Consider the following 18,467-nt stretch of genomic DNA (forward strand, 5'->3'; position numbering starts at 1 on the left):
AAGTATTCATGTACAAATCAATGGTATTTTTTAAAGTATTCATGAGCAAATCAAAGGTATTATTTGAACATAATTAAAGTATTCATTAACAAATCAATGGTAGTATTTTACCAGTTGAAAGTGATTTTAAATAACTTTTAAGGAAGACACAGAATTATAATAAACGATGTCATTTATTGAACACTGTTAACAAAATTATTTACAAAGGAATCATTATTCTGATAAAATCTTGACACAGCTCTCTTTTCAAGGACAGTCCACAATTCTCCCATTACAAAAAGTATGAAAAGTACTATAAAGGTAAGTATCTTCTGTTCCAGGGTTAGTGTTGTTTTACCTGCAATAAAGAGAACATGTTAGAAGATTATTATAATCCCACTGTGGTGGGGAGCTTTGCTAGTGTTAATGCTTTACAAAAACATACAAAATTACCCAAACATACTGTGAAAGAATGGTTATCGGGACAGCCCACATATGTGAGACACAGACAGCAACGAAGAAATTTTCCTCGTAACCAGATGAAAGTTCCTGGTCTTCACCATACATTTCAATGTGATTTAGCCAGCATGTCAAATCTTGCTAAAGCAAATAATGGTGTTCATTTTCTTCTCGTGTGTATTGATTGCTTTTCACGATATGGCTGGGTAAGACCATTAAAATCTAAACATTCACAAGAAGTAGTTAAAGCTTTCAAATCTATTTTTAAAGAAGAAGTACCATTTAATATTAATAGTGACCAAGGAAAGGAATTTACTAATAAACAAGTGCGTGTATTATTCAAATCTAAAAATATCCACTTTTACACCACTAGAAGTGAAAAGAAAGCTTCTATGGCAGAAAGATTTATTCGAACATTAAAAGAAAAAATTTATAAATGGGTTACATATTCAAAAAATGATAAATATATTCATGTGCTGCAAAAATTAGTGAAAACTTATAATGAAACTGTACACAGATCTATTGGTATGGCCCCTGCAGATGTCACCATGCATAATGAAGAAACAGTTTATGCTAAATTATATAGACCCCATCCAAAAGTTTCGGAACCCAAGTTTAAAATCGGTGACCATGTTGTTCTTAGTGATGATAGCCATAATTTTCGAAAAGCGTTCAGAGGGAATTGGTCTGAGGAGGTGTTTTTCATAGCTCAGGTAATCAAAAGGCACCCTGTAGTATATAAGGTTAAAGGGAGAGATGGTGAGGTGATAGAAGGGACATTTTATGAACATCAGCTACAGAGAGTCCGTTTTGATAACGAGGTACCTGAAAACGTGTATCTGATTGAAAAAATACTTGGGAAGCGTACAGTGCGTGGCCAGAGACAGTTACTTGTGAAGTGGCTTGGATACCCTGCATCCTACAATTCTTGGGTACGAAGCAAAGATGTTTTACCTAACCCTACCAAGTAATGCAAGTATGGACATGTATCCCGATAACACCCAATCACGTTTCAAAGTTCAATTACCCCGGGAAATTAATCTGAGTGGGAAGTGGGTGGTGGCACTTTCTGAAATCCACCTACCAGGAGTGTGGAACAATATCACAAAAGGATACGATGAATTTCATGTACTTCGCGACGATTATGACTCTGAACAAATTTTACATGTGCTTTCTTTAAAGTATAAAGATTATCAACATCTTTTAGATGAGTTGAACAGTGTTCATCCCCTTATTTCATTTACAGTACACACAAAGACTGTTGCAAAATATCAATTTTCAGTGAATGTGCATGGAAAAGGTAAAATACAATTGCCCGAGAAACTAGTAAAATTATTTGGACTTCAAAAAGCAGGTGTACGGGGGAAAGGCTGCCGTGTATTTACAGATACATCTGTTGGTGAGAGTGTATTACCTATCAAAGGTCAAATTTCTTTTGCCCCAAGTGCAAGAGATGTTGTTTTTACTCTTGTTACTGGTGGCAGTTACCAGATGTGTGTGCTTCCCCATGGAAACTATAAATCAATCTCTAGTATTCTTGATGCAATGTTGAGCATTTGCCCGAGTTTAAGTGGAAATGTTAATTCAGACGATACCCTGACTTTACATATACCAGAAAACTTTTCATTAGTGTTTCCACAAGATTCCCCAGGTTTAGGTCTTATGCTTGGTTTTCACCAGATTGGTACTAAATTGAGTGGAGCTGTCAGCGGGAAGTACCCTGCAGATATAAAACGGGGTGTCTCAGCGTATTTTGTTTATTCCAACCTGATTCAGGACCAGATTGTAGGTGATACGTGTGCTCCACTGTTACGTGTTGTTCCCTGTATTGAACAGAACACATTTACATACGAAAACCCAGACTATTACCCCCTTTTGAGACACAGGTTTCACACCGTGTCCATCAGTATTTGTACAGACAGTGGACAGTTTCTAGAGTTCAGAAGTGGGAAGACTTTAGTGAAGCTGCATTTTCGTAAAGATGAGTGAATACATTGATTACTACAAGGTACAAGCGGGAGGCGGTAATGCATTTGCCGGACAACCTTTGCAGCGTGGGTACGGACTTGGTAGCATTTTTCGTTCAGCATTCTCTTTTCTAACCCCACTTTTGAAACCCGCTGCCCGTTTTGTGGGTAAGCATGTTTTAAGAGCAGGTCAAAACGTGATTGGTGATGTTTTGGAGGGGGTGCCCCTCAAACGATCCTTTATAAACAGAGCATCGGAAGTCGGTCAGTCCATTTCAAACAAGGTTCTGAACCAGAAAGGAAGAGGGAAGAAGAGGAAGCGCAGAGATATTTTTTAAACATGGAGCTTATGATGTCAGAACTAGATCTATTTCAAAAACCGGCTATGAACCTATCTATCGAACGTTCATCTTATGTGACTTTTCAACCACTAGGCAGTGTGGATAGTGGAGGCCCCATCGAATTTTTTATTCCCGGTACTTCAGAAGAATATTTAGATTTTGGAAAAACATTTTTACGTCTGAAAGTTCGTGTTACACATAGTGACGGGAAAGAGATAGATGCCACATCTGTGAGTGTGGTGAACAATTTTTTTCATTCCCTTTTCAGTCAGGTCGATCTGTTTTTACAAGATAAATTAATCAATGCATCAGCAGATACTTATCCCTACAGGGCATATTTAGAAAAACTTCTGAATTACGATCGCGGTGCCAAATGTACCCAATTAACAACAGAACTGTATGTGAAAGATGACGTTGCGGATGTCAGTGAAATGTTCACCAAGACAGAATGCGGGATGTGTAAACGACAGGATTCAATTGCAAAATCAAGGAGTGTGGAACTTCTAGGGCGCCTACATCTGGATTTGTGTCACCAGGCAAGATATATCGTTAATAATGTGTCACTACGTATTCGTCTAGTGCGAAGTAACCCAGAATTCTGTTTATTGGCCGTCACCACAGACATGAAATGCAGAGTTCATATTCAGGAAGCAACCCTCTTCGTGCACAAAGTGAGATTAAATCCTAAAGTTCTGTTAGCCCACTTGACTGTGCTTGAAAAAAATCCTATTCACTACCCCATAAACAGGGTGCAAGTCAGCTATTACTCGATTCCTAAAGGTATGAGTGATTCTACAAGAGACAACATCTATCTGGGCGACATTCCTTCTCGATTAGTTATAGGTCTAGTTGCAAGTGAAGCATTCAATGGTTCGTACAGTCGCAATCCATTCAATTTTGCCCACTTCAATTTATGTTATCTGGTAGTGTCAGCTGATGGTATTCAGCACCCAAGTCAACCTCTGACACCTAATTATAAAGAGGGTCATTACACCAGATCATACCTCTCTCTTTTCACATCACTGAACAAGTGGACACGTGATGTGGGTAATGATATTTCATATAAAGAATACCTAGAAGGTAATGTGTTGTATGGATTTGACCTCTCTCCTGACCATAATGCCGTAGGCGAACACGTCAATACTCATAGACGAGGAAGTGTACGTATCGAGCTGAAATTTTCTGCTCACCTACCCGAGAACGTTACAGTGGTGTTGTTCGCAGAGTTTGAAAACATCCTGTCGATCACCAGGGATCGCTCGGTACTTCTGGATTATGAACACTGAACAGATTGAACAGATTTTACAGATGGATGTCTACACACGGAAATTTCCATTGGGAGTGTGTGCACGTGATGAACTACCTACACGGATGCTACCAAAACCGTGTCTCCTTGTAGTCAATACAGATCCCTCACATCTACCTGGGCAGCACTGGGTTGCCTTATTTCTACAAGAACAATGTGGCGAATACTTTGACAGCTATGGTCGCAAACCAAAAAAGGACTTTGTGAAATTTTTAACTAAACAATGTAAAAAATGGACGTATAATGCTACTGTTATCCAACACAAGTTGTCTATAGCCTGTGGTTTACACTGTATTTATTTCCTTACACACAGGTGTCGTGGCTTAACCATGCACCAGATTGTTAATGTGTGTTATTCTCCCGATTTGTGGATGAATGATGTTATTGTAACTGTTGACATAACAGAACATTTGTTTCTAAATAAAAATAATTTTAAATAAAAAAAAAAGATGGTTTTTACTTACATTCGAACCCATTTCAGCTTTCTTGCCCTCAACCGCCTTGGGGAGGGTAGGAAAAAAGATGATTTTTTTCTTTTCTTCACAGGAACATCTTCAACAGGTGGGGGTGGTGGCATTTCTTCCGTGTGTACTGATGGTGCAAGCTGTCTTTTTAGACCTAAATAAGTCTGTAAAGTGGTTAAATATTCTCTAACTTTACTTTCAACATCCAAATCTTTCCTTTGAAGAACAGATGACATTTTGTCATCCAAACTTTCAATTTCTTTCTGCTCTGGGGTGTTTAGCAGTGTGAATTTTTTATACAGCTGATTCATTTCCTTATGAGGGATGTGAGCAATGGTACTATTATGCTACCAAGTAGGGGAAACAAAGCACCACCGTGCTGGTGAATAAGTTTTCGCCTTTGTATGAAGGGCACCTGTTTATTTCCTAATAATCTCAAGATTTTCTTTTTCTTGGAGAGCTGTGAATGCTGTTTGCTACTTAGAGGGATATTGCCACAAAGGAGATTTTTACAAATTTCACAAAGAGATGTGATTTGTGCTGGCGTAGTGTGTTTTAAGACAGCTGTGGCTTGTTTTGGAGTGGCTTCAGAAATAAACTTGATGAGGTTTTTGTGCTTTCGGAGTCTAGAAGCCATATGGGTACATAAACAACGTTGGGGGCCTCTTCTGGCAAAATATTACTTCGCAGACGGAGCACCTCAGGTGTGTCCTGTTTAAAATCTAGGAGCAAATAAGAATGTGCTCGACTTGTTGCTTCTTTATAAATGTCAATCAGCACACCCGACCGTCCAGGAAAAACTTGTGTGGCAAGATGAGAAAATTGCCGAGAGTCACGTGGGTTTTTGAAAACTATCAAATAGTGTGCGTTAAGACTGATAGTTCTAAACTGTGTACCCTGACAAAATAAATTTTGTGTTAGCAGAATCACACTTAGACTCCTGTGATGTGACCCTTTTATAAAAATTTCGGCTACTTCGGTATTGTCTTTAGCCTGATGAATTAAATCATCGATAATTAGCAAATTTTCAATACTTGGGTCAAACTGTGGTGGTTTTAACCCGTTTACAAACTCTACTTCTAGGAAACTGCTGAATTTTTGCTGGTACTCTGAATAGCAGTACACGATTCTTTTGGGTGGTGGGGTTATTAATAGGTTTCTATTACGAATGAGGGATAATACAAATGTTGTTTTCCCTGACTGGGTGCCCCCAGAGACAATAGATGTAAACGGATGTACAAACATTTTAAAACTGGTTGTTGTGAGTGGGAGGATATATATATATATATATATACCGTGTTTGGGGAACAGGTTAAAAATATTGTGCATATTGATTTGTTCATGAATACTTTAATTTATTGCCTAAAAATAACATGTTGGTTATGAGTACTTAAAAATACCATTGGTTAAAAATATTGTTCATGAATATTTTAATTATATTCAAATAATACCTTTTATTTGCTCATGAATACTTAAAAAAAACCATTGATTTGCTCATGAATACTTAAAAAATACCACTGATTTGCTCATGAATACTTAAAAAATACCATTGATTTGCTCATGAATACTTTAAAAAATACCATAGGTTAAACTACTTTAATTATGTTGAAATAATACCACTGATTTGTTCATGAATACTTTAATTTATTGCCTAAAAATAACGTTTAAAATAGTCTTCTCATTTAAAATTCTTTTAAAAATATACCATCCAGCAGCAAAATAAAAAAAAACACTTTCAAATTCATGGGGGAACAAAACCCTCTCTTTGAATTCCAAGAATTACCTCAAAGGACTATAACGTCATAAGACACTATGCGTGTTTTAACAGTGTGCGGCGGGGGTGAGAAGGGGGAGGGTGGAAAACTGCCCATGGTCAGCTAGGTTAAATGGGTTTCTATGGCAGCCCCACCTGGCGGCGTATGTAGGGAGCGGGAGGGTGGAAGACCACCCGCTGACAAAATCGGTTCAAAATGTTTCGGGGGTAGGGGAGGGGGAAGGTCGCCAGACCATCCGCTGGAAATTGTTCAAAGTGTTTCGATGGCAGCGCCACCTAGTGGTGAGGGGTAGGTCGACGGACCACCCGCTGACAAAATTGGTTCAAAGTGTTTCGGGGGTAGGGGAGGGAGGGGGGAAGCAGACCGCGAGCTCGGAGAGGGGAGGGTTGGTGGGGTGGGGGAAGGGAGGATTGACAGACCGCCCCCCCTGGTCAGTTTGGTTCAAAGTGCCCCCACTCCTACTAACATATCAGGGAAAGTACAAGAGAAAAGAATATCCTAGACCTCATCATCACACATGAATCAGATGACATAACAGGGCTGACAGTAGAGGACCCAGTAGCAGGAAGTGATCACGGAGTTCTACGGTGGATGATGACGAGAGTGGTAGCAAAAGTAAAAGGCAAAGGAATGGGTTTTAATTTCAGAAAAGGAAATTACGATGCCTTAAGGTACTACATGGCCTCTATTAACTGGATAGATATCGCGCAGAGAATGAATACAATTGAACTGTGTTATGCTTTTAAAACTTTAATCAGAGATGCCTTGAATGCGTATTTACCATTAAAAAAATACTCCACGAGGAGGATTCCAAGTTGGATGAATAATGAAGTTGCCACACTACTTGAGCAGAAAAAGGTGGCATGGAAAGGTTACAGAGCAATAAAAAGTACTGAAGCCTATAACAGCTACAAGGTGATCTGTAATAGAGCCACAGAAAAGGTTCGACAGGCAAAGGCAGTTTATGAGAAATCACTAGCAAACAGCGCAAAGAGGGGGGATAAGGAATTCTTCGCATATATAAATGCCAAGAAGAGCAGGACAAACCAGATCGGACCTTTACGTAAGGGAAATTGGATTTACCCGGAACCGTTATTTTGAATCGATATTTACAAATAGTAGTAGTAGTAGTAGTAGTAGTAGTGGCATGTGATGCAAGAAAGGAAGTGTATGAGCTTATGCAGCATCAGCCAAAAAAAAAAAAAAAAAAATCACACCATTCCCTCGAAATGCCTGTCCAGTTTCTTTTTAAATTTATTTAAACTATCAACTTCCACAAAGACAGATGGAAGTTTGTTCCAGCAATTAACCACCCGCTGGCTAAAGGCAAATTTCCGCACATCTATTCTACATCTGTCTTTTCTTAATTTGAATTTAAGCCCCCTTAGTAGTAGTAGTAGTAGTAGTAGTAGTAGTAGTAGTAGTAGTAGTGGCACTTGATGCAAGAAAGCAAGTGTAGGAGCTTATGCAGCATCAGCCAAAAAAAAAAAAAAAAAAAAATCACACCATACCCTCCAATTGCCTGTCCAGTTCCTCCTTAAATTTATTTAACCTATCAACTTCCACAACGACAGATGGAAGTTTGTTCCAGCAATTAACCACCCGCTGGCTAAAGGCAAATTTCCGCACATCTATTCTACATCTATCCTTTCTTAATTTGAACTTATGTCCCCGTAGGTTCGTATTCTGAACAAGTGGGAGGATCCCATCAGAATTCAGCGTGCTCAACCCATTCAAGGCCTTATAGACCTCAATCAGATCACCGCGCAGGTGCCTAGTCTCCAGCCACTGCAATTTGCAGAACTTAAGCCTCTCTTGGTAAGAGGATCCCTTCATTCCCCTCACCAATCGTGTTGCTCTTCTCTGTACACGCTCAAGCAAATCTACATCCTTCCTAAAATGAGGCCTCCAGACCTGTACGCAGTACTCAAGGCGTGGCCTGACCATTGCCTTATACAGAGGGACAATCACCTCCTTTTCCCTGCTAGCAAAATTCCTGTATATCATTGACAAAACCCCATGACCTGCCCTAGCAGCCTGTCTACATTGCTCAGAAAACTTCATATCTGACTGCACAATTACTCCCAGGTCTTTTTCATTTTCTACCACCTTAAGTGTAGTACCACACAGTTGGTACGTTTCTCTGGGGTTACGTCTACCCATATGCAGTACTTTGCATTTGTCAAGGTTAAACTTCAGTTGCCACTTCTTAGCCCATCTGCCCAAATTATCTAGATCCTGTTGCAGTAGCACACTGCCATTACTGTCATTAACAACCCTGCCAACCTTCGTGTCATCTGCAAACTTTGACATTAAGCCTGATATACCTTCATCAATATCATTGATAAATATACAAAACAACAGTGGACCCAACACCGAACCCTGTGGGACTCCACTAATAACATTAGTCCACGAAGAGCAGCACCCATTGATTACCACCCTCTGTCTTCTCCCACTTAACCATCCTTTTATCCATTGTAGCAACTTACCCTTAATACCATTCTGCTCCAATTTGTACAGTAGTCTTCCATGCGCAACAGTGTCAAAAGCTTTCCTGAAATCCAAGTATATGATATCAAAATTATTTTTTGCATCCAGTTCCTTTGTGACCACATCATAATAGCCAATCAAATTTGTCAGACAAGACTTTCCCTTAACAAACCCATGCTGTGTCTGAATTATTGCTGCAGTCTTGTCTAGATGATCCTGCAATGCATCTTTAACCAGTGACTCCATTATTTTACCCGGAACAGAAGTTAAACTAACTGGTTTGTAATTATTCGTGTCACCCTTCGAACCTCCTTTGTGAATTGGGGATACATTTGCACATCTCCAGTCCGTGGGAACCTCCCCTGAATCCAAGGATGCTCTCATAATTATGGCTAAGGGTTTGCTTAGTTGCTTTGCTGCCTCCTTTAATATAACTGGATAGATTCCATCCGCCCCAGGTGCCTTTCTTATGTTTAACTTCAACAATTTCTCCTTCACTTTGCTCTCAGTTATTACAAAATCATTAAGCACACTGCTACAATTTGATAACCTTCTTCCATTTTCAAACTGTAATGATTCCTCACGTGTGAATGTAGATGCAAAATACTCATTCAGTTTGTTTGCTATCTGAGCAGGATCATCAACAGTCGAACCATCGATGTCAAGTGGACCAATCATATTCAGCCCCTTCCTTTTAGAGTTTATATAAGTAAAGAAATCCTTGCTGTTTTTCTTAGCATCTTTTGCCAAAGATTTCTCGTAATCCGCCTTTGCCTGCCGAACCTCCTTTGTGACCTGATTACAGACTAGCTTATATCTGCTACAGGCTTCTGCGTCGCCTGATAATTTATATGCATCCCATGCATTTTTCTTCTCTGTCACGAGTCTCATTAGTTCATTTGATAACCATTTAGGCCTAAACCTTGAACAATATTTCTTCATCGGTATGAAAAGTCTAGTAGCTTCCACGATTAATTCCTTGAATGCTTCCCACTTAGAATTTACTGTTTGTAACATCGTCAGTCGATCCCACTGTACAGAATTTAAAAACTGTCTGAGACCACTGTACTCCCCTTTACGGAAGCAAAAACCCTTTCCTTTACCCCTGACGGTAGTTACCTCTTTGAGTAAATCCCACTTCAGCACACTGTGATCACTGCCACCTAGTGGTTCCTTTATCTGCAAATTCTTAATACACGAATGATCACTGCTGATAACCAGATCAAGAGTATTACTTTCTCTGGTTGCCTCTCGAACATGCTGCTGCAGAAAACAATCATCCAATAAATCCACAAAAGTCTGACTAGTGTGTGAGTGACCAACCCACAAGTTCCAGTCAATATCTGGGAAGTTAAAATCCCCCATTATAAGACATTCTGATTTACTGGCCCACTCTATTTCTCTGTACAATTGTTCATTGTACTCATTCGAGTCATTAGGCCTATAACACACTCCTACTCTTAGGTTCGTAATCTGAACAAGTGGAAGGATCCCATCAGAATTCAGCGTGCTCAACCCATTCAAAGCCTTATACACCTCGATCAGTTCACCGCGCAGGTGCCTAGTCTCCAGCCACTGCAATTTGCAGAACTTAAGCCTCTCTTGGTAAGAGGATCCCTTCATTCCCCTCACCAATCGTGTTGCTCTTCTCTGTACACGCTCAAGCAAATCTACATCCTTCCTAAAATGAGGCCTCCAGACCTGTACGCAGTACTCAAGGCGTGGCCTGACCATTGCCTTATACAGAGGGATAATCAGCTCCTTTTCCCTGCTAGCAAAATTCCTATATATCATTGACAAAACCTCATGACCTGCCCTGTCTGCATTGCTCAGAAAACTTCATATCTGCCTGCACAATTACTCCCAGGTCTTTTTCATTTTCTACCACCTTAAGTGTAGTACCACACAGTTGGTACGTTTCTCTGGGGTTACTTCTACCCATATGCAGTATTTTGTATTTGTCAAGGTTAAACTTCAATTGCCACTTCTTAGTCCATCTGCCCAAATTATCTAGATCCTGTTGCAGTAGCACACTGCCATTACTGTCATTAACAACCTTGCCAACCTTTGTATGATCTGCAAACTTCGACATTAAGCCTGATATATCTTCATCAATATCATTGATAAATATACAAAACAACAGTGGACCTAACACCGAACCCTGTGGGACTCCACTAATAACATTAGTGCAAGAAGAGCAGCAACTTACCCTTAATACCATTCTGCTCCAATTTGTAAAATAGTCTTCCCTGCGCAACAGTGTCAAAAGCTTTCCTGAAATCCAAATATATGATATCAAAATTATTTTTTGCATCCAGTTCCTTTGTAACCACATCATAATATCCTATCAAATTTGTCAGATAAGACTTTCCCTTAACAAACCCATGCTGTGTCTGAATTATTGCTGCAGTCTTGTCTAGATGATCCTGCAATGCATCTTTAACCAGTGACTCCATCATTTTACCCGGAAGAGAAGTTAAACTAACTGGTCTGTAATTACTCGTGTCACCCTTCGAACCCCCCCTTTCTGAATTGAAGATACATTTTGCACATCTCTAATCCGTGGGGATTTCCGCTGAGTACAAGAACGATCTCATAATTATTGCTAAGGGTTTACTTACTTCCGCTGCCGCCTCTTTTAATATAACTGGATAGATGCCATCCACCCCAGGTGCTTTTCTTATGTTTAACTTCAACAATTTCTCCTCCACTTTGCTTTCAATTATTCCAAAATCATTACGTATCCTGCTACGATTTGATAACCTTCTGCCATTTTCAAACCTTAATAATTCCTCCATTATAATTCCTTAGTAATTAATGATATTGAAATTTCGCAAGATTATTTAATGAAAACATTTTCAAGCCTACAGGCCAGTAAGGCTCCTGGAGTTTATGGAATATACCCTATAATCTTAAGGGAGGCGGGAAGTGAGTGCATTGAACTATTGAGGCTAATTATGCGAGCATCACTAGACTGTAGGGAGATTCCCTTGGATTGAAAAATTGCCAATGTATATCCCATACATAAGAGTGGCTCTCAGAGTGAAGTGAGAAATTATCGACCTGTCAGTCTGACTTCAGTGGTAAGAAAAATCATGGAGGCAATGATCAATGGTGGAATTCAGGAATTCAGGATTGTTTGGATTGAATTGAAATTCTCTAGGATTCTCAGCATTTTTTGGTAAAGGGAAAATCATGTTTAACAAAACTGGTTGGCTATTTTGAAAGGGTCACTCTCGAGCTGGATTTAGGGAATAAATTCGACATTGTTTATTTAGGTTTCAGCAAAGCTTTTCACTCAGTCCCACATGAGCGGTTGCTTTATAAGCTGGAACAGGTTGGAATCACTGGGAAAATCCTTAGATGGATAGCAGGATGGCTTCAGGGCAGGAGACAGAGGGTTGTGATAAATGGCTATTCCTCAGATTCGGTTGATGTAAGAAGTTGGGTTCCCCAAGAATCAGTGTTAGGACCACAGTTATTTTTAATTTTCATAAACGACATCGATGAAGGGATAGAGGGCGTGATGTCTAAATTTGCAGATGATGTTAAAATTTGTCGAGTAGTTAATGATGACTCTCAAGCTGAGCTTCTTCAGAGAGACCTAGATATACTTCAGGAATGGTCAGAAAAATGGCAGATATGTTTTAATCTAACAGAGTGTAAGGTATTACACCTGGGAAACAGTAATCCCAAAAAAACTTATTCACTTGGTGGAGTTCAACTAAACCCTGTACTGGAGGGAAGGGACTTGGGTGTTACGATACGGTCAGACATGAAATTCTCTGAGCATTGTAAACATGTTGCAAGGAAGGCCCATGGTGTCCTATCGATGATCTATCGAACTTTTGCAAGTAGAGATAAGGACGTGATAATCCCATTATTTATGTTAGACCACACTTGGAATACTGTGTTCAAGTATGGAGACCGCACCTAAAGAAAGACATCGAGCTTCTTGAAAGGGTGCAAAAATGGGTAACTCGCCTGGTGAGATCGGCAAAAGGGCGTCCTTATGAAGAAAGACTTCGAATATGTGGGTTGCAGAGTTTGGAAACTAGACACCTTAGAGGAGATTCGATTGAGGTGTTTAAGGCTCCGAGAAGCATCAGTAAAATGAATGAGGACGAAATTTTCAAGATTATAAATGATGCTAGAACTAAGGGACATAAATTCAAGTTACGGGGGGAAATGTTTAGATTGGACTGTAGGATGTTTTATTTTAGCCAGTGAGTTATAAATTACTGGAATAAGTTGCCTACATACTGGAATAAGTTAGTAGAGGCTGACAGTTTGGGGAAATTCAAAGGTCATCTGGATAGTACCTTCGGGTGAGGGAAGCGCATAGGGTGATAGGTTTAATATCCTTTTCTTTATTAATTATTATTATTAATTTTTTTAATTTTATTTATTGATTTATTTTTATCATTGTTTTCTTCGATTTTCTTATTTTTCTTTTTTGGCTGGTGCAGCATAAGCCATAGGCTTTCTTGCACCATGCGGCCATTACTAATTCTAATAGAAAATACCAGAAGAATGGAAGATAGCAAAAATTATTTCAATATTTAAAAAAGGAAATCGAAATGATACAAAGAATTATAGAGGGATTAGCGTGCTAAATGCAGTATATGAAATGTATAGCAAAATAATAAATAATAGAATTAAAATTATCTCTGATGAAATATTAATAGAAGAACAGGCAGGATTCAGAAAAGGAAGATCATGTACAGATAATATATTTATATGAAAACAAATAATAGAAAAACGAAAAGCGTTTAATTTAGAAACGCACTTAGCATTTTTATATTATGAAAAAGCATTTGACCGAGTAAACGGACGAAAACTATGGACATGTTGAGTAATAAAAATACCCAAAGCATCTTACAAAAATAATACAGAGTTTATATCAAGGAACAAAAAGAGTAATAGATACAGGTAATAAATTAACAGAAGAAAGGATAATAAATCAAGTAGTTAGACAGCGATGTAGCTTGTCACCAACGTTGTTTAACACATAGTATATCGAGGATATGATATGTAAATGGAAAGAAGAAATTAATACAGGTATATATTTAAATATAAAGAATAGGATTAATACACTGTTATTTGCAGATGATCAAGTAATTATTCAAGATAGTGAAGATAATTTACAAAGAGCAGTATTTAAATTAAACCAAATAACAAAAGAATATAAAGTTAAAATATAAACGATAAAAATCAGAACAATGGCTTTTAAGGGGAAAAATACGTTGAGAATAAAAATAGTTATAGACATTAAAATATTAGAACAAGTAAAACGTTAAATATCTAGGATGTGATATAACATATGATGTCGAAGAAGATGTGAATCAAAAATTGGCGAAATTTCAAAATGCGTGTGGAACAATAAAAAGAACTCTGGCTAAGTAAACAAGGAAAGAAACACAACTGAAATTTTAAAAAGTACTGCCAATACCAACACTTCTTTATGATGGTTTTGAAACATGGATACAGAAACAAAGAGACATTAATAGAATACAAGCTGCAGAAATGGAATTTTTAAGATATGTTAAAGGATGTACAAAATTAGATAAAAACCAAAGGGAAATATTAGAAAAGAATTAAAGATTTGTTCAATTAATGAAACAATTATAGGATATACACAAAGACGGAAAGAACATGTAGAAAGAATGGAAGATAATAGACTTCCTTATACATATAGAGGCGCCATAGTAGCCAGGTGGACAGGAGCAGCAGTGCGTAGCACACGCTTCTTGATTAGACCGGGGTTCCAGCCCGTGACCACCAAATACGGAGAATGTGGAAAGGTAGGAAATGACCACGGCATATCCCCGGAGCAATATGGCCATAGTTGCTAATGCTCCTAAAAACCAAATAACAAACAAACAAACATATAGAGCAAAAGGAAAAAGAGACAGAAGAAGACCGAAGAAAAGATGGGAAGACTTCTTTAAGATCGGAACAGGCGAATCGCCTAATCCGTGAAGGAAGATAAGATAACAAAAATACCTAGTAATAGTAGTAGTGGCGGCATGTGATGCAAGAAAGCAAGTCTATGAGCTTATGCAGCATCAGCTAAAAAAAAAAAAAAAATCACACCATTCCCTCCAAATGCCTGTCCAGTTCCTCCTTAAATTTATTCAACCAATCAATTTCCACAACGACAGATGGAAGTTTGTTCCATCAATTAACCACCCGCTGGCTAAAGGCAAATTTCCGCACATCTATTCTAAATCTGTCCTTTCTTAATTTCGATTTATGCCCCCTTAGGTTCGTAATCTGAACAAGTGGAAGGATCCCATCAGAATTCAGCATGCTCAACCCATTCAAGGCCTTATATACCTCAATCAGACCACCGCGCAGGTGCCTAGTCTCCAGCCACTGCAATTTGCAGAACTTAAGCCTCTCTTGGTAAGAGGATCCCTTCATTCCCCTCATCAATCTTGTTGCCCTTCTCTGTACACGCTCAAGTAAATCTACATCCTTCCTAAAATGAGGCCTCCAGACCTGTACGCAGTACTCAAGGCGTGGCCTGACCATTGCCTTATACAGAGGGAAAATCACCTCCTTCTCCCTGCTAGCAAAATTCCTATATATCATTGACAAAACCCCATGACCTGCCATGGCAGGTCATGGAGTTTTTGTCTTTGATTGGTGATCGGCATCCGGAACACCGCTTTAAAAAAGTGAGCAGTTACTTAGGACTCATAAAGAGAATTAGCAGAACTGACTGGGGCCTCAAATGAAGAACCCTTGCCAAAATATACGAAGCGGCCTTGCTACAGTAATCACAGATTAAGGAAACCGAAGAGGAGAGATTGCATTCCAAACCATAATTGCAAACACATTTCAGGAAGAGTCAATATTCAGTATAGTAAATCCCGATTTCTTATTAATTTATATTCTACAAATACATATGTATAATTATGCCAATTAAACGATTTAGTTAACTGAAATCTTATTTATTCCTAAGAAAAATTTAAGATTTTCAAACAAAGGGAGTTTGCTATTTGTCAGTCAGTACACTGAGAGGGTAGAAATCATGGAATACCTACCTAGTAACGGGTAGGCTCGACACTAAAGAACTAAAATGGTCTTGGGCAGGACACATAGCTCGAAGACGTGTTGACAGACGGACTAAGAAAATAACGGAATGGAACCCTAAAAGAAAACCTGGAAGACAACGGCGGAGATGGATAGATGAAATTCATGAGTTTGTGGGAATTACATGGATAGCAATTGCACAAAACAGAGGGAACTGGAAAGTTGCTGGAGAGGCCTTCATCCTGCATGTGACTGAAAATGGCTGATGATGAAAGGGTAAGCCCATCTTTCTCCCGGATAAGGGAAGTTACACGGCAAGGAATTGAGTCCACTAGTTCGCGAAAGCGTTCTCGCTTTCGTGAACTAGTGGACAGGTATTTCCATCCATACTTGCTGCACCGCTGTTCATAATTCCGTCGCATTCCTGGTTGGAGCATCAAAAACTCAAACGAAACTTTCCACATTATCCCAAAGATGCTCCACAGGGTTTAGGTCCGGTGAGCGGGAAGGCCATTTCTCTGTGGCAAAATATGCGGAATGCTGTTCGCAGCTCTGTGTGGACGCGCACTGTGCTGCTGGAAGGGTCCATTGCACTATGAGTGCATGATGACCATAAAGGGATGAGATGGTTTGCAAAGATGGACACTTAACCCAGAGCGTTAAGAAATGCGTCTAGGCGTACCAGAGGGCCCAACACGTGCCAGTTGAACATATCCCAGACCATTACCGACCGTCCACCTGTCTGAATAATTCCTTGTCCACATGACGGCTGCATAGCTTCGTGCGGTTTTCGCTCGAAGCTATGCAGAAGCGTAGAGTCCTGAGAATTGGTGTTAGCAATGGGTCTCTCGTGGGTCGGCGTCTCTCATAACCTGTTGCTACTAACGATCGCCTGATGGTCGTTATGGACACATTACTGGCACCTTCCTAATTGAAGTCGGCAGTTATTTGTGCCACTGTCGCTGTCCGGTTGGCTTAAACAATGCCAGACAAAGGTCGACGGCCGGGTATATCTACCACCTTTCTCCGCCCACAGCGCTGTCCAATTAGATATTATTTCGGAAAAGGGTGTATTCCCGATACACCCTTGATACTGTGGAACTGGGACAGTGCAATTTCTGTACCACCTCCGCGATATTGTGACGACCCATGCGTCGGGGACCCACTGTCATCCCTCTTTCAAAGTCGGTTAACTGTCCATACTGACATTGAATTACCGTCTAGGTGAGTGCAGTGTACCTATATACCTGCCAAGCGGTGGGTCCGTCCACTAGCGAGAGGAATGATAGCGTCGCGTTGCCTCGGAAACAGGTATCCCATGAATTCTGTCTTTCTGTGTAGAATACAATTTTTGTATTTCATTAACATCCGTGTTTATTTTTCTCTTTACAGGATAATGAAAGTGGTAGAAGGTGGTCTTGCTAAAAAGTTCTTGGATAACATATTTTTAATGGAAGAACTAAAGTGGAAAGCTGGTCGAATTGATGCTGACTCTGTTCAAGCATTAAAAATAGAGCACCTGAAGGGTGCTTTCTTGCTATTAAGTGGAGGTTATGTAATCGCAATTATCATTTTCATTTCTGAACTTCTCTGTAATGCTTTAAATCGAAAGTAATAATGGACTGCAGGACAAGATCACTGTTCCTTTAATGTCACGTCCACACGGCCTTCGTGAGTAGAATCGCTGTCCTCCCCACACCGGATGAAAAGACCCGAGTTTGAAACCCAGTCGATACTATGAGGAATTTTATGGGCAATTTTCACAACGTGGCTGAATTAGTCGGTCTCAAGCGAGGGTAAAGTGGTTTTTTTCTCCCCGAACTCGTGTTTTTCATCCATGAAACAAAAATCGACTACAGAGCAGACGCAATTTACAGACAGCATATACGGACGAATGTAGCCTTAGTCATTGATTCTGCTGTACACCCTACTACAACAACACTGCTGCTTTTTTTTTCTTAATTTTAAAAATTAGGGGCTTAGACCCTTATGCTCCTAAACCTACAAACAGGACGTGCACACTTATATTGTTGCCGTCTGCCTGTTTTCTTCAACTCCGTTTATTTTCAATAGAGTTTTTAAAATATATATCTAATAGAATTAATACTAAGACTTAAGAGTTATAAAGTTGACTGCTGTAATTTTATTGGTAAAATTTAACTTAACCCCGTTCTTTCCTTTTTTTATTTTTTTTCGGGTAGCGTAGCACGGTGAAGAAAATCTTGTAAAAGTAATGGATCCAGTCACATTAAGTGAATTCAGAACTAGCCCTTATAAAGTTTTTTTTTTTTTTTAAATAATTTTCTTCCTTAAGAGAATTAAACGTAAAAGAAAAATTGATGTAAAGTTTCTTTATCAGAATATGATCTTGAATTTTGTGGATTTTAAAATTATTTTGGTGTGGCAGCGATTGTAATATGAAATCATTTGAATTTTTATCAGAAAATACTCAGAAATTAAAATGTTATCGAACAGATTCGGTTGATTTTGACTTTTCAAGCTCAGATTTTTCAACACTTTTCTATTTGACTTATCACTCAGTATAACAAAATGAGAAGTAAATTCATGACTTGTTTTGTGGTTATAAACATTAATAAAAACATCCAATTATAATAAGGGGATATAATATTTGCAACCTAATGCTC

The 18,467-nt window shown here is 39.0% G+C and overlaps 1 protein-coding gene across 1 annotated transcript; it reads right to left on the reverse strand.

Annotated features, from left to right (window-relative positions):
• Positions 1-243: 243 nt before the first annotated feature.
• Positions 244-5,707, reverse strand: LOC150084106 (uncharacterized). The gene is made up of 2 exons (XM_090375036.1): positions 4,517-5,707; positions 244-337 (listed from the first exon to the last, which is right to left on the reverse strand). The coding sequence occupies exons 1-2, from the start codon at positions 4,825-4,827 to the stop codon at positions 334-336; spliced, it is 315 nt and encodes a 104-aa protein (XP_090231162.1). The 5' UTR covers positions 4,828-5,707; the 3' UTR covers positions 244-333.
• Positions 5,708-18,467: the final 12,760 nt, after the last annotated feature.

This window comes from Mastigoproctus giganteus, chromosome 6 (assembly GCF_048544385.1).
Source record: "Mastigoproctus giganteus isolate SK-2022 chromosome 6, ASM4854438v1, whole genome shotgun sequence".
NCBI lineage: Eukaryota > Metazoa > Arthropoda > Arachnida > Uropygi > Thelyphonidae > Mastigoproctus > Mastigoproctus giganteus.

Excerpts from the sequence above, each read along its gene's own strand:
- LOC150084106 (XM_090375036.1), bottom strand. The coding sequence starts at position 4,827 with ATGAATCAGCTGTATAAAAAATTCACACTGCTAAACACCCCAGAGCAG.